Genomic DNA, 24,911 nt, shown 5'->3' with positions numbered 1-24,911 from the left:
CTCTTTGAGCCACATCCTCCTCTCCACCGTCACCCTTATCAGTTCATCTTTTTCCTCTTTTTTTTTTGTCACAGTTTGGAGAATCACGTGTTCTCCACGCCATTGCAGATGATAACCAGCGAGCACTTCGGCTCCTTAAATTATGCATTGAGATTACATAAAACCTCACGAAGCAAACAATCTATTTTTAATCCGCCTCGTTTGCTTGTTAAACTTAATTCTGTGATCTTTCCGTGCCAGCGCGTGCATGCGTGTTGTTGCCTGTTAAGATGCACGCGAACGTGAAGATTTAAAGGCGAGCAGCGACGTCAGTCACGTCTCTTGCTCTCTCGCTGTCTGTCAGTGATTTTCAATACAAATAGGCTTTATTGGCGTGGCATTTAATAAAGCCTTCCAATGCAGCTTGAAAACAGTAATTACAGCAATTATGGTGGCAAAAGAAAATGCTCAAAATTATGACAACAGAAAGCTAAATACGTCAATTTCAGCAGCTTCATCTGAGCTAAAATTACAGCCTATCAGAGTTAGATGGCTGGTTAAAAAAGAGGGATGGAACTTGTAAAGAAAATGAACAACTGTCTGTCTTTGTCTTCTTCTTTCACCCTGTCTCTCTTTGTGTCTCTAGCCACACACAAACCTGTTGCCAAAGCATTGACTTCTTTTTTTTTTTTTTGCACCCTCGTGGCCAAGGAGTAAGAGTGCCACCTATGGGTTGTCTTTGCACCCAGAGGGATGAAAGAAAGAAAAGAATCAGCCGGTGGAAGCTGCACATCTGCACACACAAATGAGCAGGTGCACAAAGTGTAGTGCTGTCTAATGCGTTCTTGGGGATGACCTAGATTGAGAACGCCGTCACAATAGGCTCGCTATTGCTTTCTATCTCCAGCTAATTCAATAGGTAATCTTTTCATTGACTGCTTCCCTATGATAGCATCTGCACGTGCATCTGTGTCTGCTTTATCTGTGACGAAGGACAGGCTAAGATAAGAACAACGGGCAAAGGGGAAAAAAGAGGAATTAAAGGAAAAGAGGAGACAGAATGAAGGTCGGCAAGATGAAATCAGAGGGCAAGAGGTGGATATGAGAGAAAAGAGACGTGGTGGTCTCCCTGCTTCTCTCACTTGCTCTGCCTCTTGTTCTCTGTGCTACACCCTCACATCCCCCTCCAATGGAAAAAAAAAAAAAAGAGCTGACAGAGGAGCCCGGGTAGCAGCCGAGGTGTCAGCGCTTTCCTTTAACCAGAAGCGAGGGAGGGGAAGAAGAGGGAGCGGAGAATAAACATAAAGAGGAAGAAACAAAAAAAAATCAAAGGGGACATCAGGGGTGAGAATGAGTGTGCCCCCTGCAGCAAAACTGAACGCTTCCCGCCTATCCCTTTTTATTTTTCTGCAGCGTTTACAATCATCAATGTGCGTGTGAACCCCAGTCAGGAGGAGAGAGACTCTGACAAGAGGGAAATTGATTCTCAGGCGAGACGCGGATCAGGCCAAAACCGCCAGCCTCGCAAATAAAAGCGACACATATAAACATTACATGTACAGTAACGCCACTTCTATAGCATTATCTGAAATATTCAGACGTGAAAACACAGCGGCCTTCTCCTCAGGAGACTCCTGCTTCAGACGCGTTTCTTTCTCTCCTGCTTTATCGTGGATCCCGCCGCTGTTTCGGGGAGAAGACGCTGAGCAGGAGGGGACACACAGAGAGTGTAAAGAGCTGACAAAGTGAAGCATGTATAGACTCAAGCAGTCTTACACCGCCACGCGATAATGCGTTGGAGGACAAAAGACGACACGTGGAGCGATCAGAGAGCAATCTGTCATTGGCTCCCCTTCAGTTGGTGTGAGGGCAAAATAAAAGCAGGTGATGCTGTCAGGATGTAGGAAGGTGATTTAAAGCTGAAGAGATCCAAAGAAAGGGGGAATGCATCAATATTGTTCATATTTTTAAAAGACTTTTTTGTCTCGATGAGCATTCCGCTGTGATTTCTTTCTCCTCACATGCTTGCAGACTGTCTGTTGTTCACATTGTGCACACTGTCTTTCTCCACCTCCTTTTGTGCAGCGATCAACTTGCTGGGTTTGACGTGGCAGCTGAAGCCATCCGAAGGCCCCGTGCTCAACAACGGACTTGGAACCGGCTTGCCTGTCAACAGTGATGTGGCCACGCTGCCCTCTGGAGGCAGAGGTATGAACTACAGCATGCACTCCGCCTGAGACGTCCTCGTGTGTATAACAAGACGCATACTGCATTTTAGCAGTTGTGTGGAAACCATGAAGGTGATTCGCCAAACTGGTTTTAAACAATGTTATAACAAACTGAAGTAATTCTCTCTTTTTCCCTGTTTTTTCCTGTTTTTGCACACAAACAGTCTCAGAGCAACTAAAATGTTTGTATAATTCATGACAAAGCACTGGCTGTGCTATCAGCATGCGCTGTTTAACCACTCCACTGAGTTGTGTCAAGTTCGGTTTATCGTCTCAGTCAGCGACGAAGTAAAACACCAATTGCACAACACACCCCCCCCCCCCCCCCCGCCGCCCCCACCTTCTCTCTTTTAAGGCCCTCGTGTGGTTTTCCATCTATTCTTCTTTCACTCGCTCAATCTCGCTCCGTAACCCACACAGCATGTTCTATAGGTGCACGTGGGCTGCTGCTCTGTGTCTGTATTCTGTATTAATGAGAGGACTGTTGTGTTGTGTTCCCCAGCTGTCGAGCCCAGACGCCGCTGTTGTTCTTCTCGTTGTTAGTTTTATTTCCTCGCTATTTGCCGCACAGACGTGCACGCTCACACTCTCACATCTTTTCCTGTCTGAGATCCAACACGCAGACCTGATTGCAGGATTCTGTGTCTGTCTGCGTGTTTACTTGGAAAGCTGCCCCACAGTTCTGTCTGTTTGATACAAAGGTATAATTTTGCATCCCTCTTGTATGCGGCTAACAGCAATAATCTTAATGTAAATTGTGTACACAGGTTGCGGCGCTAATGATGCTCAACCTCTACTCTGTAATGGCCATGAATTTTTATTGCAGATTATTTCCAGTAAACAGTGATGATTATCTATTGACTTTCACAGTCAATGACTATAATCACAGATTATTGTGATCGTTTTCCATTTGCTGCAGGTCCGTGGGCAGGCCGTAACAGCAGTATAGACACGGGCAACATTGATGTTGGTAGGCGCGTGACTCAAGAAGTCCCTCCAGGAGTATTTTGGAGGTTCCTGCTGCATCTCGGCCAACCCCAATTTCTGAAGTTCAACATCTCCCTGGGCAAGGACGCACTGTTCGGAGTGTACATTCGCAAAGGCCTGCCTCCCTCACATGCACAGGTAATGTGATATTCCTTTCAGCAAATAAAATCCCAGGTAGACCCTAAATAGTCATGCAGTGCCCTTGTCACAACAGCTTGACTGATGATTATATTTATCACTCCGTCTCTGTAGTTCCATATCCTCTGTATAGAGAACAAAATAAGCATTTGTTTCACCTTGAAATTGCATGACCAGCACACCAACCCTATTAATTTACCAGTCTGACTGAAATGACCCGACATATTCAATAAATAACAAATTGCTCAGAGTGCACAGTGCCCTACTGTCTGTCTATACATGCCTCCACGGATTTTATGCAATATCTCAGGAACTGTCTTAATTTTGGTATCAAATTATTTGCAAAACACAAGTTTCTGTAAGCTCCATCATTGCATATGGTTAGAAAATGAAGTGACACCATATTCTTCCTAGTTTTCTTTTGGCTAGTCTTGCTAGGGGTGGCCACAGTAGATCATCTGTCTCCATCACACCCTGTCCTCTGCATTATTTTTTTTTTTGTCAGTCATATCAACCTCCCTCACCTGGCCTTCTCTTCTCCTCATGGTTATTCCATCCTCAGCATCCTTCTCACCATATACCCTGCATCCCTCCCCTGTACATGCCCAGTCCATCTCAGTCTTCCCTCTCTCAGTTTATTTGCAGTCTATCTATGCATTGCTGTGCATCACTCTCACACACTTGTCTGCCACCCCAACACCCTGCCACAAGTTTTATCTAAATCCAAAACACACAATGCAACTCCTTCTGGCATTCTTGATATTTCTACATCAGCCATCTCAAAGCAAACATTGCATCTATGATGCTCTTTGTCAGCAAGAAACCATATTGCCACTTGTTAATCTTTACCCCTTCTCTTAGCTTAGATTCCACTACTCTTTGACATATCTTCATGCTATGGCTGACAATTTTTTTCACTCTTAAATTACTGCAGCTAGCATGTTACATTTATTATTAAAAATTGGACCCAGTATATTTCTTCTCCACTCCTCTCACTTCCCAGGAGCTTATTTAAAATGCCATGGGTATTGCTTCAAAACATCTACGAGGTCTGTGAGAAAAGTATCCGACCTTTTTATTTTATGCAAAAAATATATGGATTTGATTCCGCCATTTCCTCGCAATGAAAAAACGACGAGAGGGGTGGACCAGTGCTCACTCAAAGCCTGCCCACAGGCGAATGACGCAACCGACAGGCGTGAAAAAACTCACGCATGCGCACGAAGGTTCAAGCTTGGCTGACATAAAAACATATGAATCAAATCCATATATTTTTTGCATAAAATAAAAAGGTCGGATACTTTTCTCACAGACCTCGTATATTCCTCCACTAGTATGTCATCTGGACCAACCACATTTCCACACTTCATCATGTTCTCACTTCATCCTGACTAATCCATCACACTCCCTGATTCACTCCCTCCACTTCATCCAACCTTCTCTCCTTCTCATTTTCTTCATTCATCAGCTCCTCAAAGTACTAACTCCATCTTCTCATCACACTCTCTTCACTTGTCAGCACAGCATTTATCAGCCTAACATGCTGCACATCCTTTCTATTTCGGTCTCTGTCTTGCCACTTGATACAAGCTCCTCACTTCATGTATGCTTAGATTTTGGCACATCTCTCTTCATGTTGTGCTGCATCCTCTTATACTCTGTTGTATTTTCTATATCTTTCTCTGACTATACCATTTCTTTTTTCCAACTTCTCTCTTTTTATGTTTTAGTGTAATTCCTCATTCCACCACCTCTTTGTCTGTCTTGCCTCTTTCTTAAATTTCACAAAACTATCTTATTCCTCTCATTTCCACTATGTGATGTTTGGTTCAGACCTTGTTCACTTCCTCTTCTTCACATCTAAAGCCATTCTACAAACAACCATCTGATGTAGTCTGCTACCATCTTCTGCCCAAAACCCACAACACCCACATGCTACTCAGATCTCACTCACCTTTGCAGCTACACAACAGACTTTGGGCTTAAATCACCCAGCGGCATCCCATTATTATCAAATTATGTATTTCCTGAAAATGTCTGGAACTCTTTGATTTGTCCTATGACTCCAATGTAAATCACCTGTTGCTGTTTCTGAGTAACCAGTGAGACTTGACAACAGATTTCAAACTGAAATTTATCAGAGTTGCCAAGATTAAACTTTTTTCTGAAAAATACAACAGGGAACTGTGTATTGTGTGTTGGGACAAATTTGACACCAAAATCAAAACTACAGCAAATGTATTTGGGTGTGTAACAAATCAATTACACAAAAATCAATTTGGGAAAGGAGTCTTAATCTTATCACAATAAACTGTAGTGCAGCTTGCTTGTGCTGAAAGCTGAAAGCGTACTAACCAGACAATAAACTGTTATTCGACTGTGTGATCCATCTGATGATAATAGGAATCTAATCAACAACTGTGACGACAGGTACGTGGGTCAGCACATGAGTGCAGAGATAGTGAACTCATCTGAGATGACAGCACTTGGTCTTCCTCTCTGCCATTGTCCTCCTCTATGTAACCACCATCCTCTTCATCCCTGAGCTGCTCTTGTTTGTCTGTCTCTTTCTGGTTCCATTTTGAAGAGTAAAAACTCATTTCAAAGTCCTCACCTTTTGTAGATGGCAAGATGAATGGAAAACTTTGAGTCTGCAATTGCAATAGAAGTCACATGTGACTTGTCTGTTTTCTAGAAGTATCCATGTATAATCTCTTTTCTGTTATACTGTAGGTGTTTTGGATGCTGCGGTATTTTAGTGTGTGTTTGTATTTTGGCACATTAGTATCACAGATAAGATCATACAATATGGAAGGTATTGTGCATTTTATGTAGCAGTTATGATGTTTTATGAAAACACAACATGCAGGAACCAGAAAACATATTCTCAACACCTCATTCATGTACAGTACCTCATATTAGATGCACTTATCATCTCTTAAATATATCCGTTTTAAACCTAGTCTGCCCTGAGCATGAGCACGGGGCAGTACACCTGAGAGCGGCCTTCATACACCTGCGACATGTACTGCACCTTTTCTTTCTTGTAGCTACATTGTGTAAGTTTATACCAGCTCTATGAGGCTCCTGATAGGGTGGTCCAGTTGTTTTTGGCCAGGCCCAGTCAGAGCTGCATGGCAACTGAGGATCAGTCACTAAAGTGTTGTTCCAGATGTTGGCTTGATATGTGGCCCACTTGATGTGTTACTGTTGCACCGTCTTCATAGGTGGGATGTTCTCAAGGATTCTGGACTTTTGAGTCTTTCACTTCCATGATGTAGCTGGTCCTGCTGTACATCAACACCACAAAACATTCCACTACTGAGACGGACCACTTACTCATGTCAGTTTGTATCTGTATGAGTTCATTGAAGGCTCCAGTTGCCTCGGGGAAAGCCTTGAAAGACTTCTATGCAGGGTTTTTATTTTTCCTTTACTGGAAGATGCTGACATTGTGTCACATCCCATTAATGCATGTAAAAATGTAAGAATAACAGACATGTGGATCAAGTTCACTGAAATCCCTATGAATAAGAAATTGCCACCTGTATCAAGAGCAATCTACATTTCTACTGGCCCAATCCTTGTACAACCACATCAGCCTTTACTGTGTAGTATATCTTCATTATCATGAAACTCTTTCAAGCAGCATCTGGCATGTACAGAAGTCAACAGTTATCTGCTTCCTCATAAGAACAAGCAGCGAGCTTTGTCAAATCCAACAATGTGGACGGACAGAAGACTTGTTCCCCTGTTGCTGTGTTGACTTTTTTCTATCCTCCATTGGAATAGTCGCAACATGTGGGGAAAGAAATATAGACAGTTCTTATTTGTTCACATCAGCACACAAGAATTATTTCCAGTTCTTTGGCATCACAGAAGCAAGAATCACACATTTTATGATTCTGTTGGGTTTAATCTTTCAGAGTATCTGAGATGTAGAAATCCCATCAAGATGTGCTCATATCTCAGAATAGACTTGCACATGGGAAAAGTGATGCTGTCAGCATGGTCCTGAATATCTGTTTTGTGTCTAGATTTACCACAAGATGTCAAGATCTTGTGGTCGATTCAGTGTTCCTCTTGGTATAGCCATAGTATAGATGTACCATGGCTGTACCATCAAGAAACACAGCATCAGACACAAGATTATATGTTGGGTCAGCATTGGGTCTTCATCAACATGGTCTTCATCCAGTTATGTAATGAATCATGTCCATTCTCATAGTGACAATTCTGGTGGTGCGGCCTGGTTTTTGCATCTGAGGAATTGATCCATTTGGCACCACATTACACTCTTCAGATTTTTATTGGCTTCTTATAAATAGGGGTGCTTGTCTCCATCCTGAAAGAAATATTATTCATAAGCACATATATGAGATTTTGTCACAAATAAGAAGTATATTAGCACTTGTAGGCCTTTAGTCTACAGTGAAAGTCCCCCCAAATGGCCCCCTGACCCAAGCATGACTTTGATTCACGCGCATGCACGACCTGTGTAGTGCAGGGGAGTAAATTCGCCTTTAACTGGTGTAGACTGAATGTGAGAGAGGCACCGGCACGTGCAATTGCGCAACGAGAATTTTGAAATATTAAAAAAAATCCTTCACGCATAAATGCCGTGCTACGTGGTGCAAGTTAATCACCAACACAACATGCAGCTCGTCATGTCGAGTTAAAGAAGTGAACAGAGCGAGTGGTGGCGTCAGTGAATCGCATCAGAGCGCAGCTCGTCTGAAGGATTATAACAAGAAATTAAATCTATCAAAAACACACTTTTACAGTTGCACACAAGAAGGAAAGAACACACAACTGTGTTACCAAGCCATGACAATGTAAACATGACAAATAATTACCTTTTTAGATAGCTTAAAATGCTTTCTGCAGCTCGTTAGGCTGAAGCTGAAGCAGTCCTCTGTGATTCAGGAAGCGATTTGAGCCATTTTCAACGGCCAATTTGCAGAGAAAATGATTAATCCGACACAAAATAATTATTTTATACACACAGCATCCAGCGCAGAGCATGTGGCAGGCGATGGAACAAAGAACGGCATCCAGCTGCAAACACAGCGGGTGGGATCATCAGGATGATGGGCGGGCAAGTGTATGAATCAAAAGTCATGCTCGTGTCAGGGGGCCTAAAGTTTAGCATGCCACAAACCTCCTCCCTTTGTTATATAAATGAGCCTATTCTATGAGCTGAGTACCTGACAGCATCACTCCCCCACATTCACTCAAAGAACACCTGAGAAATGGCGTCTTTCAAGTTGAGGGGCAGGGAGAGAATGGGACTGAGACAGAGAATGTCATTTTGAAGTTGATGGAACCATTTATGGACCAGGGAGGCACTGTAAAGGCCCCCTGACATGAGCATGTCTTTGACTCATGCACTAGCACGACCTGTGTCATGCTGGAGAGTAAACTCATCTGTAACGGGTGTAGACAGGACGCGAGAGGGGCGCTGGTGTGTGCTATTGCACACAGAGAATTTTGAAATGTTCAAAAAAATCTTTCACGCATAAATGTCGAGCTATGTGGCGCAATCTTATCTCCAACACGACGTGCAGCTTGTCAAGTGGAGTAAAGAAGTGAACAGAGCGAGTGGTGACATCAGCGGATCACATCAGAGCGCAGCTCGTCTGAACAATTATAACAAGATGTTAAATCTGTTATAAACATGCTTTAACATTCATTCATTCATTCATCTTCTACCGCTTAGTCCAATTAAGGGTCGCGGGGGGCTGAAGCCTATCCCAGCAGCCATAGAGCGCGAGGCGGGGTACACCTAGGACAGGACGCCAGTCTGTCGCAGGGCCACAAACAGACAAACAAACACAGTCACACCCACACACACACCTATGGACAATTTAAAGATACCAATCCACCTAACCCGCATGTCTTTGGATGCGGGAGGAAACCGGAGCACCCGGAGGAAACCCACGCAAACACGAGGAGAACATGCAAACTCCACACAGAAAGGCCATGGGAATTGAACCCATGACCTTCTCACTGTGAGGCAACAGTGCTAACCACTAAGCCACCGTGCTGCCCCATACTTTAACAGCTGCACACAAAATTGAAAGAACATGCAACTGTTTTACCAGGCCATGACAATGTAAACATGACAAATACTTACCTTTTCAGATGTCTTAAAATGCTTTCTGCAGCTTGTTAGGCGCACACATGCATGTACGAAAGGCTGAAGCTGGAGCCTCCTTTGTCATTCAGGAAGTGATTACAGCCATTTTCAATGGCCAATTTGCAGAGAAAATTATTAATCCGACACTAAATAATTATTTTATATACACAGCGTCCAGCTCAGAGCACGTGGCAGCCAGTAGAACAAAGAATGGCGTCCAGCTGGGAACACAGCGGGTGGGTTCATCACGATGACATGCGTGCTAGTGCGTAAATCAAAGACATGCTCTTGTCAGGGGGCCTTAACAATGGACAGTTTCTAATAAGGATAAATTTAAATTAGCATCAAAATATTCAGCTTCAAAAACTTCATCCTAAAAAAAAAAATTCAACCTCAAATAATTCAACCTAAAAATTAAAAAAGATCCTCAAAAATTTCATCCTCAAAAAATTCAACCTCAAAAAAAATTCAATCTCAAAAAATAGAAAAACAGAAGCAATCGATCCCTGTCTTAATCATCCAACCTTCAACCTCCTTTGCTCCACTGGTCATGTGACACCGAGACCAAATTGAAAGAAGAAGATGACGACGTAGAACATTTGGTGACTCAGACAGGGAATGATTGTTTCTCCCTGCTTTTCTTTTGTTTTGAGGTTGAATTTTTTTTAGGTTGAATTTGTGAGGTTTAAATTTTTTTAGGTTGATTTTTTTTTTTTTTTTTTTAGGTTGAACTTTTTGATGCTGAATATTTTGATGCTAAAAAAAATAATCCAACCTTAAAAATTCAAATTCAAACTCTGATGGCACAGATTTAGAGTTGTATGCAAACGTTTGGGCACTCCTGATGATTTCCATGATTTTCCTTTATAAGTCATTGGTTGTTTGGATCAGCAGTTTCAGTTAAAGATATCATATAGCAGACAAACATAGTGATATTTGAGAAGTGAAATGAAGTTTATAGGATTTACAGAAAGTGTGCAATAATTCTTTAAATATTAGGCAGGTGCATAAATTTGGGCACCCCAACAGAAAAAAATACATCAATATTTAATAGATCTTCCTTTTGCAGAAATAACAGCCTCTAAACGCTTCCTATAGCTTCCAGTGAGAGTCTGGATTCTGGTTGAAGGTATTTTGGACAATTCTTCTTTACAAAACATCTCCAGTTCAGTCAGGTTTGTTGGTTTCTGAGCATGGACAGCCCGCTTAAAATCACACCACAGATGTTCAATAATATTCAGCTCTGGGGACTGTGATGGCCATTCTAGAATGTTGTACTTGTTCCTCTGCATGAATGCCTTAGTAGATTTTGAGCAGTGTTTATGGTCATTGTCTTATTGAAAGATCCAGCCCCGGCGCGACTTCAACTTTGTCACTGATTCATGAACATTATTCTCAAGAATCTGCTGATATTGACTGGAATCCATGTGTCCTCAACTTTAACAAGAGTCCCAGTTCCTGCATTGGCCACACAGCCACACAGCATGATGGAACCACCTCCAAATTTTACTGTAGGTAGCAAGTGTTTTTCTTGGAATGCTGTGTTCTTTTTCAGCCATGCATACCGCCCCTTGTTTTGTCTAAATAACTCAATTGTAGTTTTAGACACTATGTGCAGCAAGATCATGTTGTAGGTCTTTGGCGCAGGTCTGTTGGTTGGCTATGACTGTTCTCACCATCCTTTGCTTCAGCTTATCTGAGATATTTCTTGGTCTGCCACTTCGGGCCTTAACTAGTACAGTACCTAAACTAGTACTGTGCCTGCAGTCTTCCATTTCCTCACTATGTTCCTCACAGTGGAAACTGACAGCTGAAATCTCTGAGATAGCTTTTTGTATCCTTCCCCTAAAACCTGATGTTGAACAATCTTTGTTTTTGGGTCATTTGAGAGTTGTTTGGAGGCTTCCATGTTGCCAGTCATTAGAAGAGATGCAAAGAGGGGAAACATTTGCAAATGGCCACCTTAAATACCCTTTCTCATGATTGGATTCACCTGTGTAAGGAGGTCAATGGTCAATGAGCTTACCAAACCAATTATGTGTTCCAATAATTAGTGCTAAATGTATTCAAATCAATACAATGACAAGGGTGCCCAAATTTATGTAACTGCCCAGTTTTGTTTAAATAATTGGGGACTAGAAACTACAAACTTCATTTCACTTCTCAGATATCAGTGTGTTCTTCTGCTATATGATATATTTAACTGAAATTTCAGATCAAGACAACCAATGATTTATTAAGGAAAATCATGAAAATTATCAGGGGTGCCCAAACTTTTGCATACAACTGTACTTCCTCAGAGATGGCCCATACTGACACACAGTATGTTGGGCTGATGAGACTTCATGCAAACAGGCAGTTTGGCTTTTGTCATTACAGGCAGCAACCTCTGCGGGTGTGGCTGCAGGGCTGAGTGTTACCGTGGAGACCTCTCAATATGCTAACATATTAATTAACATATTTTGCAAAGAGGAGGGGGCAAGCAGCAGAACTGGAAATATCTGGGACTACAAGTGTTAATTTAGGATATTATAAATTGACCGTTTTTGTTAAAATTAAATTTGAATTAAAGACAAGAAAATAAAATGACTCATTCAAAGCAAGCTTAAAAAGATAAATTTGAACAGCTTTTTAAGAGTGTACACAGAGTCCACACACCATTGGGTCAAAGGCAGAGTCTTATAGAGTGTAGATGCCATAACATGAAAACAGACAGTAGACCTAACCAGAAGCTCTCACCTGTCACAGGTGTAAGTAAGGTTGTTGTAGCTCAATGATGTAGGATGGTGTCTGACCACACAAATCTCCAAATATGAGTACTAAAATCATTTAAAAAAATCTAAATTTATTGGGAAGACAAATTGAAAGTAAAATAAATAAGTGTTCAATGGAGTATCTTGGATGACCTTGATGAAAGACTTGCTGAGTCATTTTGGACCAAATGAAGGCGATCCAAGGATATATTACTAAACTGACTAAAGATAGAAGAAGAGTAATGTACACAATATTTTTTACAAATGTGGATGAATGTTATGTTTGCTCATGATTCGTCATTGATAAAAGTAATTATGGTTAATTGCATATAAGGTGAACAAATTTAGATCTAGCACTGTTCCTTGAGGAACACCACAAGATAAATTTGCCACTGATAATTAATAATAAAAGTAATTAAAAAATCTTCCATCACACAAATTTTTCTTATTGTATGTCATGATTGGACTTGAGGGGTTTGTTTGGGGTTTTATTGTTGTTTTGTTTGCTGCCTTTTGTTCATGATTGGGTTTTGTGTTAGGGATTTCTCTTGTTAACAACGTCCGCCACCGGTGCTATTGCCAACAGGGTGCCGGTGGAAATTGGGCTACTGCTGGCGAAGATGACAGAAGAGAGGAGGAAAACGTTGCCACGAACAGCGGGAGAAGAAGAAAACTAGAAGGGTGGAAATGAGAGTGGGGACTTTGAATGTTGGCAGTATGACCGGTAAAGGGAGAGAGCTGGCTGATATGATGGAGAGGAGAAAGGTAGACATATTGTTGTGCAAAGAGACCAAGTGGAAGGGAAGTAAGAGCAAGAGCATCGGCGGTGGGTACAAGTTGTTGTACTCATGGTTGAGGACAGGAAGAGTAGTTACAAGTGTGTTGGAGGTTAAGCGAGTGTCTGACAGGGTGATGAGTGTGGAAGTTGGAAATTGAAGGGGTGATGAGAATATCATCAAGTGCATATGCACCACAGGTAGGGTTGTGGAGATGAAGGAGAAAGAAGATTTCTGGAGTGTATTAGATGAGGTGGTGGAGAGTGTGCCCAAGCATGAAAGAGTGGTGATAGGAGCAGACTTCAATTGGCATGTTGGTGAAGGGAACAGAGGTGATGAGGAAGTAATGGATAGATATGGTATCAAGGATAGGAATGGGGAAGGACAGATGGTAGTTGAATTTTGCAAAAAGGATGGAAATGGCTGTGTGAATAACCTACTTTAAGAAAAGGGAGGAGCACAGGGTAACATATAAGAGTGGAGGAAGGTGCACACAGGTGGACTACATTCTTTATAGGAGATGCAAGCTAAAAGAAATCACAGACTGTAAGGTGGTAGCAGGAGAGAGTGGTCACTAGACAGCATAGGATGGTTGTTTGTAGGATGACTTTAGAGGTAAAGAAGAAGAAGAGAGTGAGAGCTCAACAAAGGATCAGATGGTGGAAGCTGAAGAGGAAGACTGTTGTGTGAAATTTAGCGAGCAGGTGAGAGAAGCACTAGTTGGAGGGGAAGCAATTTTGGACAACTGGAAAAGTACTGCAGATGTGGTGAGGGAGACAGCTAGGGCAGTACTGGGTATGACATCTGGACAGTGGAAGGAAGACAAGGAGACTTGGTGGTGGAATGAAGAGGTCCAGGAAAGCATAAGGAGAAAGGGGTTGGCGAAAAAGTTTTGGGATAGTCGGAGAGATGAAGAAAGTAGATAGGAGTACAAGGAGATGCGGTGTAAGGCGAGAAAAGAAGTGGCAAAAGTAAAGGAAAAGGCATATTGCGAGCTGTACAAGACGTTGAATAGTAAGGAAGGAGAAAAGGACTTGTACCGATTGGCCAGACAAAGGGACAGAGCTGGAAAGAATGTGCAGCAGGTTAGGGTGGTAAAAGATGCACATGGTAATATGCTGACAAGTGAGGAGTGTGTGCTAAGAAGGTGGAGGGAATATTTTGAAGAGTTGATGAATAAAGAAAATGAGCAAGAGAAAAGGCTGGATTATGTGGCGAGAGTAAATCAGGAAGTAAAAGAGATTAGCAAGGAAGAAGTGAGGGCTGCTATGAAGAGGATGAAGAGTGGAAAGGCAGTTGGTCCAGATGACATTCCAGTGGAGGCATGGAAATGTCTAGGAGAGATGGCAGTAGAGTTTCTAACCAGATTGTTTAATAAAATCTTGGAAAGTGAGAGGATGCCTGAGGAGTGGAGAACGAAGTGTGCTGGTTCCTATTTTCAAGAACAAGGGTGATGTGCAGAGCTGCAGTAACTACAGAGGCATCAAGCTGATCAGCCACAGCATGAAGTTATGGGAAAGAGTAGTAGAAGCTAGGCTTAGAAAACAGGTGAAGATCTGTGAGCAGCAATATGGTTTCATGCCGAGAAAGAGCACTACAGATGCAATGTTTGCTCTGAGAATACTGTTGGAAAAGTACAGAGAAGGACAGAAAGAGTTACATTGTGTGTTTGTGGACTTAGAAAAATCTTATGATAGGGTGCCAAGAGAAGAGTTGTGGCATTGTATGAGGAAGTCTGGAGTGGCAGAGAAGTATGTTAGGGTAGTGCAGGACATGTACAAGAATAGTGTGACAGCGGTGAGATGCGCAGAATGACAGACTCATTCAAGGTGGAGGTGGGATTACACCAATGATCAGCTCTGAGTCCTTTCTTGTTTGCAGTGGTGATGGACAGGTTGACAAATGAGATCAGACAGGAGTCCCATGGACTATGATGTTTGCAGATGACATTGTGATCTGTAGTGAGAATAGAGAGCAAGTTGAGTCTAGTCTGGAGAAGTGGAGATATGCTTTGGAGAGAAGTCAGTAGAAGCAAGACTGAGTACATGTGTGTGAACGAGAGGGAGCCCAGTGGAATAGTGCAGTTACAAGGAGTAGAAGTGGTGAAAGTAAATGAGTTTAAATATTTGGGGTCAACTGTTCAAAGTAATGGAGAGTGTGGTAGAGAGGTGAAGAAGAGAGTGCAGGCAGGGTGGAGTGGGTGGAGAAAGGTGGCAGGAGTGATTTGTGACCGAAGAATATCAGCAAGAGTGAAGGGGAAAGTTTACAAAACAGTAGTGAGACCAGCTATGTTGTATGGTTTAGAGACAGTGGCACTAACAAAAAGACAGGAGGCAGAGCTGGAGGTGGCAGAGCTGAAGATATTGAAATTCTCTTTGGGAGTGACAAGAATGGATGAGATTAGGAATGAACATATCAGAGGGACAGCTCAGGTGGGACGGTTTGGAGACAAAGTCAGAGAGGCGAGATTGAGATGGTTTGGACATGTGCAGAGGAGGGACCCAGGGTATATAGGGAGAAGGATGCTGAGGATGGAGCCACCAGGCAAGAGGGAGACCAAAGAGGAGGTTCATGGATGTGCTGAGAGAGGACATGCAGGTGGTTGGTGTGACAGAGGAAGATACAGAGGACAGGGTGAGATGGAAACGATTGATCTGCTGTGGCGACCCCTAACGGGAACAGCCGAAAGACAAAGTAGTTAGGGATTTCTCTTGTCTGTTGACTGTGTGTTTGGTGTTGGGCGTTTCCCTCCTGTCCTCCTTCCAGATCCATCCACCATACCTGTCTTGCATTTTCTGCTTATCACTCCCTCTTCATTAGTTGCTCTTCTTCCCTCACTGTGCGATCATTGTTCCTTGTGCCTTCTTTCGAGTGTTTCCTCAGAGTGTTTAGTCCTGTTTTTGCTTTGCCATGTTTTTGACCTGCTTGTCTATGTTTTGGACCCTGTTTTTTGCCTGATGCTTCATATACTGTTGCTTGTTATGGCCAGCCTTTTTGTGTACCAAACCCTGCTCGAACTCTCATTAAACCCTGTCGAACTCCCGTCTGAATCCTGCAGTTGTGTCCAACCATCTTGCGTCATAGAGTCTGACACTGTATGTGCCAAAAATAAATAATACTCCCAGAAGCAGTCAGGTACAGTCACAATAAGATTTATTTTAGTTTTTGACTTTATGCATTCTCATGTTTATTTGTAATAAAAAATGAACCATTATTTATTCTTGAATAACTAAGACTGGCTTGAAAATTACCACAAACTCTTTAACCCTCTCAAGGCAGCGCTGCAGATTTGCAACAGCTAAATATCTGATTTTTCCTGTTACTAAAAATAAATTTGAGCCTAAGGGGGTTAAGAATAGAAACATATGAGCTCTATACGATAATGTAATGTTTCTTAGAAACCCCCCAAAAAATAGCACTCCTCAAAAATCTTTTTTTTTTTACACCCTTCATGCTTTCTTGGCAATTTTCAGCCATAGTTACTTTCCCTTGTCTTTTAATCTTGCTGCATATGGGTCATTTTTCAAAGTAAAAAAAAAAAATTGTCACCACAGTAGCTCATAGATTTCATACTTGCAGGCTCATTTTCGTTGAACTCTCACTGTCTTTCTTCTGCAGTACGACTACATGGAGCGTCTGGATGGGAAGGAGAAGTGGAGTGTGGTGGAGTCTCCAAGGGAAAGGAGGAGCATCCAAACAGTGGTCCTTAATGAGGCAGTATTTGTCCAGTACCTGGATGCTGGTGCTTGGCACCTGGCCTTCTACAATGATGGTCGAGATAGGGAGATTGTTTCATTCAGCACAAATGTCATGGGTAAGACAGATTCTGTATTTGTAGTTGTCAGTTGTTGGAGGGGGAAAAAAAATCAATCATGAGGATTAAGCGCTAGCATTTTGGAGATAGACACAGACAGACCAAACCATTTGTTGCATGATACTGACATAAAAAAATTATAAAAACTTATAGTGGAAGACAGCTTTTCTCCTTGAACGTGGCATTACGTATTCACAAAGGGCAAAAATGCTCATCATCAGTGAGTACGCAATGTTGCTATTGGCAACACAGCATTCTCTAGAAGGCAGGACCGCATACTGGGTTTCAAGTTTGTGTTTGCCAAACCATAAATTGATAGAGTGCATTCAAAACCATCTTTGAAGAGCTTACAATCTGGTCCACTTGATACAGAAATATGTGAACAGAATACCACTCCACACAGCATTCTGTGCATGTGTAAGGAGGTTAAAAACAAACTCCTAGAACATACGAGATAGACTCGTAGATGTGTAGTCCACAACCAAGAAACCAACTCAGCTAAGAATAAAAGTATTATGCACATTAGGGTGGTCCTGAAAAGCAAACTTCAACTTTTCAAGGTGCTTCTTAATTTTGTGGTTCCTTTAGGGATAAAAATAAATTGGGTGATATTTCATGAGATTTGAAAAATATTAACCATTGCCACCCGACCCCTGTTTTTTGTGACGTGCGAGTGACATTTTGAGTTATGGACTGGACACATTAGTTCATTAGTGGTAGATTTTGTTACTTCTGCCTCAGGTTGCATTTTTGAGGTATTCAACATCAACATGGACTCGGGGACCCTTCAGAGTGGGAGGATGACCCATCATTCCACTCGTCACAGCAGGTCCTGGATAATATTGCTGGTGTCAATGATTTTGCTGAGTGAGGAGTTGCACTTATCCAGGATTACAATCACATCCTAAAGAAGGATGAACAGCAGCGCCAATATCTGCTACAAGTTGTTGAGTGGCATCAATGTCAGTTCTTGGAGGCAAAGAAAATCAGAACCAAACACCACTCCCTGTGACTGTTTGTTTTCAACAAATAGGTGGACAGTGACATACTTTTTTTTTATCTTTCCTGTATGGTTGGTTAAAGTAGAAAGGATTGCTGTTTCAATATGCATGTCATTTGTCAACAGGTACACAAATGCTATTGCTGGTTTGTGCTAATATGCTTAACTATTGCAATTTCCACCCCACGTGGGGCAGTGGTTAGAACAGTAGTATCGAAATAAAATTTTGCACAAAACATTTTCTCATCAAGATGAACAATTTTATCAGGAAGCACCTTAAGAAAGTCGCATTTTTATTTTTTGCATACTGTAGAGGACCGTCCTAATGCACATAGATTCCAGTGGTCTGGAATTTGAATTTGAACTTAGTGTCAAATTAATTGAAAGATACTTTTTTCTATTGGCTTTAATTGAATGCTTCTGCATGTTGAACTGGCACAAGTTTTACACCGGGTGCCATCCTGACCCAACTCCATATTACATGGGGAAATGTGTCAGGTTTGAACCGGGAACTTTCCACACTGAAACCAAATGCACTAACCACTTGGCCACCACCTCGTGCTACTCAGATGTCCACCACTCATTACGTGGAGACCTATTTATCTATTTCTGCAAATTAAACACATTTCATTAAAAAGACCAAGGTATCCTGCTTTAAAATGTGAAACATTGCTGGATTTCAATAATACACTACAAAAATAGTTTCCCTTAAGAAATAAACAAGGTGTGCACCATGGGACAAATTTAGTTCAAATAAGATCCTGATGCAACCCTGCATATTGCATGTTTTTTAGTATCCAAAAACGTTCTCTAAATATTTTAAACTTCAGATATGGATGGGATGATAGGAGAGGCTGAAAACAGTCAGTGAGAGGGAGAGAATCATTCACTGTCAATATCTGGCATTACAGCTTTCAGCAGCAGGGGTGGAGAAAAAGGATGCCGAGGCAGTGAGGGTAGAATTAGAGTGAGTAGGGAGAATGGGAACTGGAGGAAGACACGATAGTGGGGTAAAGCCAAAATGGAATGAAGTAGAATGAGGGATGGGAGGACAATTTGAAGAGAGCAGTGAAAGAGAAGGTGGCATGAGTGTAAGAGCGAAATAAGGGGCTGAGGTTGGGAAGAAAGGATGGGGGCAGTGTGGATAGGTTGAGCAACAATTTCTGCAAACACAGAAGACATGAGAGTGACATCTCGAGACAGTGACAGAAACAAGTCCAAAATTCATCCTTACCATTGGTATTGAAATGTTTAAGGGGAGTTAAAGGTTGGGAAAAGCATTACAGTTGTGTATGGACAAATACACAAGGGCCCATCATCTACTTGATGCAAAGGAGCACCTGGCTGCACAAGCATAATTCCAGCTTTGGACCAGGCCCAGCTATGGTTTTCTTATACTTGCACTCATTTGCATGCCCATGGGTGTGTTTGTTTAAAGATGAGGTGTGGTCTCTGGTAAACCGTAATTATAAAGCCTCCTGTGGCACGTTCATGACACATACAGACTCTGCACACAGTGATGTGGAAAATGAATAACTATGTACAACTCTGTAACTAGGTCAAGGAATAACTAAGTATTCTTTTCCTGGTGAGAAAGCATCATTTAGGCAAAGCAAGGAAATATAGCTGCAACGTGGAGAAATTAGTTCAGAAGTAAAAGGTTGAATCAAAAGTGAGCTATTTTAGATGATTAGAGTCAAGTCAAGTCAACTCTGGGAGCATGTGTTTTGCAGCTGCAGAACCACCCCAGGTCTTGGATAGCAACCACCCAAGCAGAGAATTGGTCCATTCCCACATCTGTAAAATAACCATCTATCTGTCAGATACTGGAGTCCTCAATGCTCAGGCACCTTTGTGCTGGATCACACAGAGAAATTAATCATATGACCAAAATGTTGAAGCTGACCCTTACAATGAAAGGGATACTCCTCATCTTAATTTCTTCTACTAAACGCTCATTTAATACAAAGTCATTCCAGTGATCCTCCAAAGAGACCTAGTACTAAAGACATCTGTCATCATCTTGGGTCACTGGTTTGTGTCTAAATTTCACCATATAGCAAGACAGGTAGCACCAGTCTTGAAGGTCCAAGTCAAGATTTGGACCTTCGTTCGCCTGCAAAGATATCTGTATCTCCAAACACCTCTGTCCAGTGAGCTCATGACTTCACAAGCTCTTCTCAAACACCTCTCCATCTTATAGACAGGGGTCCCAGAGACATGTATGTCACTGGTGAGATACTGTAAGTGAATGTCTTACAAGTTCAACACTTCACTACATACAGATGCACTTATAATGGCCGAGTCCACAAAGTTGTTCAAAGCCTGAATCTTAGTCTTGATCCAGGGCAATCTCAAACCCAGTCACTCCAATTCCTCACTAATTAATTTGGCAAAGATCACAGCATCTTCTGCTAAGTCAAATTCAGTAAACAAGTCACTGGTTTCCACAACCCTACTCAACACCCAGTCCATGCAACCATTGGACAGTGGCAAATATCAGTTTCATTGGAAAAAACTCAGGGTCTCTGCCTCCACTCCACACAGCAGTCACAGTAGTAGCATATAGGCTGACTGTGATGTCCAGTAGCTTCTTGGGCATCCCACAAATTCTTAGGATGCCCCAGACAACAGTCCAGTCAATGGAATCAAACACTTTGTGAAAATCAACACAGGCTGCAAAGAAGCACTGCAGATATTCATGTCTGCATTCTATGAGGCTCGAATGTGGTTGACGTCTTGAGTGTGAAGCCAGACTGGTGAAGCCAGGTCGCTGAGCAGCAAGTAGCTGTAAGTGAATCCTATTCAGAATAAACCATGCAAGCACTTTCTCCAGCACAGAAAGTGGTGTGATACCCCTATAGTTGTTATAATCCATACAGTCATCCTTTCCTTTCCAGATTAGGACAAGTCCTTTCTTCTGATCTGTAGAGATTATCCCTGTCCCCCAGATTGAAACAAAAATTGTTTGCAATGTCAAGAGAACAGCAACCTGGAGGAGCTCAGCTCCAATGTCACAAATCCCTGGAGCTTCCCCCACCCTCAGCTGTTTCATGGCCTTTGAGATCTCACCAAAATTAGATGGTTCACACTTGACTTTAGATTCACCAATAGGAACAAGAAATGTCTAGCATCCCAGCAGGAGGATCAGCCTTATACAACTGCTCAAAGTAGCTGGCCCAACGTGACACTACAACAGAGGCATCTGTCAGGACTGAACCATCTTCTGCCATAACTGCAGTGGGAAGAGGTGTAGGTTTAAAGAAACAAATTGCTTTGATTACTCTGTAAGGGGGTCAAGGGCCACTAGACCACAGATGGTGTGTCACCCGATCACATATTCCTCTAACAAACATTTCCTTGTCCATTCTCAGGGATGTCACAACTCGCTTTCTCAGCTCCCTGTACATCCTAAAATTTCCATCAAGCTGCAAACTACGACTCCTTATAATGATATTTAGAGGGTCCTCATATGTGAAATACCTCTTTCTGTGGACACTAGTGGTTCAAATGTAATCCTCAGCCACTTTTAGGGTCTGGTTGCGGATGAACGCCCACAAATTTTTCAGATCACCAGCTGTGTCCGTGTATGCAAGTCCTCCAGTCAAATTGCATGCAAATTCATGAGAAACAGGATTAGAGTTGGTTTTTATAATAATTTATAATAATTTATTAATTTATATAGCGCCAAATCATGACAAAGTCGCACCAAGGCGCTTCACATAATTCACAACAACACAAATTAATCTAAATTCAAAATTAAAAGCAAGAAAAGCACAGTTAAAAGAAAAAACACAGTAGAATAAAAAGAAATTACAAAGCAAACACAAACAGATTAAAAAATTAATGATAAGACAGTCTAAAAAAGTGGGTCTTCAGTCTTGATTTAAAAATCTCCACCGTGTCAGACTGCAGAATAACAGCAGGTAGATCATTCAATCAATCAATCAATCAATCAATCAATTTTTTTTATATAGCGCCAAGTCACAACAAACAGTTGCCCCAAGGCGCTTTATATTGTAAGGCAAGGCCATACAATAATTATGTAAAACCCCAACGGTCAAAACGACCCCCTGTGAGCAAGCACTTGGCTACAGTGGGAAGGAAAAACTCCCTTTTAACAGGAAGAAACCTCCAGCAGAACCAGGCTCAGGGAGGGGCAGTCTTCTGCTGGGACTGGTTGGGGCTGAGGGAGAGAACCAGGAAAAAGACATGCTGTGGAGGGGAGCAGAGATCGATCACTAATGATTAAATGCAGAGTGGTGCATACAGAGCAAAAAGACAAAGAAACACTCAGTGCATCATGGGAACCCCCCAGCAGTCTAAGTCTATAGCAGCATAACTAAGAGATGGTTCAGGGTCACCTGATCCAGCCCTAACTATAAGCTTTAGCAAAAAGGAAAGTTTTAAGCCTAATCTTAAAAGTAGAGAGGGTGTCTGTCTCCCTGATCTGAATTGGGAGCTGGTTCCACAGGAGAGGAGCCTGAAAGCTGAAGGCTCTGCCTCCCATTCTACTCTTACAAACCCTAGGAACTACAAGTAAGCCTGCAGTCTGAGAGCGAAGCGCTCTATTGGGGTGATATGGTACTACGAGGTCCCTAAGATAAGATGGGACCTGATTATTCAAAACCTTATAAGTAAGAAGAAGAATTTTAAATTCTATTCTAGAATTAACAGGAAGCCAATGAAGAGAGGCCAATATGGGTGAGATATGCTCTCTCCTGCTAGTCCCCGTCAGTACTGTAGCTGCAGCATTTTGAATTAACTGAAGGCTTTTTAGGGAACTTTTAGGACAACCTGATAATAATGAATTACAATAGTCCAGCCTAGAGGAAATAAATGCATGAATTAGTTTTTCAGCATCACTCTGAGACAAGACCTTTCTGATTTTAGAGATATTGCGTAAATGCAAAAAAGCAGTCCTACATATTTGTTTAATATGCGCTTTGAATGACATATCCTGATCAAAAATGACTCCAAGATTTCTCACAGTATTACTAGAGGTCAGGGTAATGCCATCCAGAGTAAGGATCTGGTTAGACACCATGTTTCTAAGATTTGTGGGGCCAAGTACAATAACTTCAGTTTTATCTGAGTTTAAAAGCAGGAAATTAGAGGTCATCCATGTCTTTATGTCTGTAAGACAATCTTGCAGTTTAGCTAATTGGTGTGTGTCCTCTGGCTTCATGGATAGATAAAGCTGGGTATCATCTGCGTAACAATGAAAATTTAAGCAATACCGTCTAATAATACTGCCTAAGGGAAGCATGTATAAAGTGAATAAAATTGGTCCTAGCACAGAACCTTGTGGAACTCCATAATTAACTTTAGTCTGTGAAGAAGATTCCCCATTTACATGAACAAATTGTAATCTATTAGACAAATATGATTCAAACCACCGCAGCGCAGTGCCTTTAATACCTATGGCATGCTCTAATCTCTGTAATAAAATTTTATGGTCAACAGTATCAAAAGCAGCACTGAGGTCTAACAGAACAAGCACAGAGATGAGTTCACTGTCCGAGGCCATAAGAAGATCATTTGTAACCTTCACTAATGCTGTTTCTGTACTATGATGAATTCTAAAACCTGACTGAAACTCTTCAAATAGACCATTCCTCTGCAGATGATCAGTTAGCTGTTTTACAACTACCCTTTCAAGAATTTTTGAGAGAAAAGGAAGGTTGGAGATTGGCCTATAATTAGCTAAGATAGCTGGGTCAAGTGATGGCTTTTTAAGTAATGGTTTAATTACTGCCACCTTAAAGCCTGTGGTACATAGCCAACTAACAAAGATAGATTGATCATATTTAAGATCGAAGCATTAAATAATGGTAGGGCTTCCTTGAGCAGCCTGGTAGGAATGGGGTCTAATAAACATGTTGATGGTTTGGATGAATTAACCAATGAAAATTAGTCAGACAGAACAATCGGAGAGAGTCTAACCAAATACCGGCATCACTGAAAGCAGCCAAAGATAACGATACGTCTTTGGGATGGTTATGAGTAATTTTTTCTCTAATAGTTAAAATTTTGTTAGCAAAGAAAGTCATGAAGTCATTACTAGTTAAAGTTAATGGAATACTCAGCTCAATAGAGCTCTGACACTTTGTCAGCCTGGCTACAGTGCTGAAAAGAAACCTGGGGTTGTTCTTATTTTCTTCAATTAGTGATGAGTAAAAAGATGTCCTAGCTTTACGGAGGGCTTTTTTATAGAGCAACAGACTCTTTTTCCAGGCTAAGTGAAGATCTTCTAAATTAGTGAGACGCCATTTCCTCTCCAACTTACGGGTTATCTGCTTTAAGCTACGAGTTTGTGAGTTATATCACGGAGTCAGGCACTTCTGATTTAAAGCTCTCTTTTTTAGAGGAGCTACAGCATCCAAAGTTGTCTTCAATGAGGATGTAAAACTATTGACAAGATACTCTATCTCACTTACAGAGTTTAGGTAGCTACTCTGCACTGTGTTGGTATATGGCATTAGAGAACATAAAGAAGGAATCATATCCTTAAACCTAGTTACAGCGCTTTCTGAAAGACTTCTAGTGTAATGAAACTTATTCCCCACTGCTGGGTAGTCCATCAGAGTAAATGTAAATGTTATTAAGAAATGATCAGACAGAAGGGAGTTTTCAGGGAATACTGTTAAGTCTTCTATTTCCATACCATAAGTCAGAACAAGATCTAAGATATGATTAAAGTGGTGGGTGGACTCATTTACTTTTTGAGCAAAGCCAATAGAGTCTAATAATAGATTAAATGCAGTGTTGAGGCTGTCATTCTCAGCATCTGTGTGGATGTTAAAATCGCCCACTATAATTATCTTATCTGAGCTAAGCACTAAGTCAGACAAAAGGTCTGAAAATTCACAGAGAAACTCACAGTAACGACCAGGTGGACGATAGATAATAACAAATAAAACTGGTTTTTGGGACTTCCAATTTGGATGGACAAGACTAAGAGTCAAGCTTTCAAATGAATTAAAGCTCTGTCTGGGTTTTTGATTAATTAATAAGCTGGAATGGAAGATTGCTGCTAATCCTCCGCCCCGGCCCGTGCTACGAGCATTCTGACAGTTAGTGTGACTCGGGGGTGT

At 41.7% G+C, this 24,911-nt stretch overlaps 1 protein-coding gene across 1 annotated transcript in view; it reads left to right on the top strand.

Annotated features, from left to right (window-relative positions):
- tenm2 (teneurin transmembrane protein 2) overlaps positions 1 to 24,911 on the top strand; it is an 899,715-nt gene that overhangs the window by 773,707 nt on the left and 101,097 nt on the right. Inside the window, 3 exon segments of the mRNA XM_034181532.1 lie at positions 2,065 to 2,187; positions 3,127 to 3,332; positions 16,619 to 16,814. Coding sequence (XP_034037423.1) covers positions 2,065 to 2,187; positions 3,127 to 3,332; positions 16,619 to 16,814 — 525 coding nt within the window.

This window comes from Thalassophryne amazonica, chromosome 11 (assembly GCF_902500255.1).
Source record: "Thalassophryne amazonica chromosome 11, fThaAma1.1, whole genome shotgun sequence".
Classification (NCBI taxonomy): domain Eukaryota; kingdom Metazoa; phylum Chordata; class Actinopteri; order Batrachoidiformes; family Batrachoididae; genus Thalassophryne; species Thalassophryne amazonica.
This window is presented reverse-complemented; position numbering and strand designations above follow the sequence as displayed.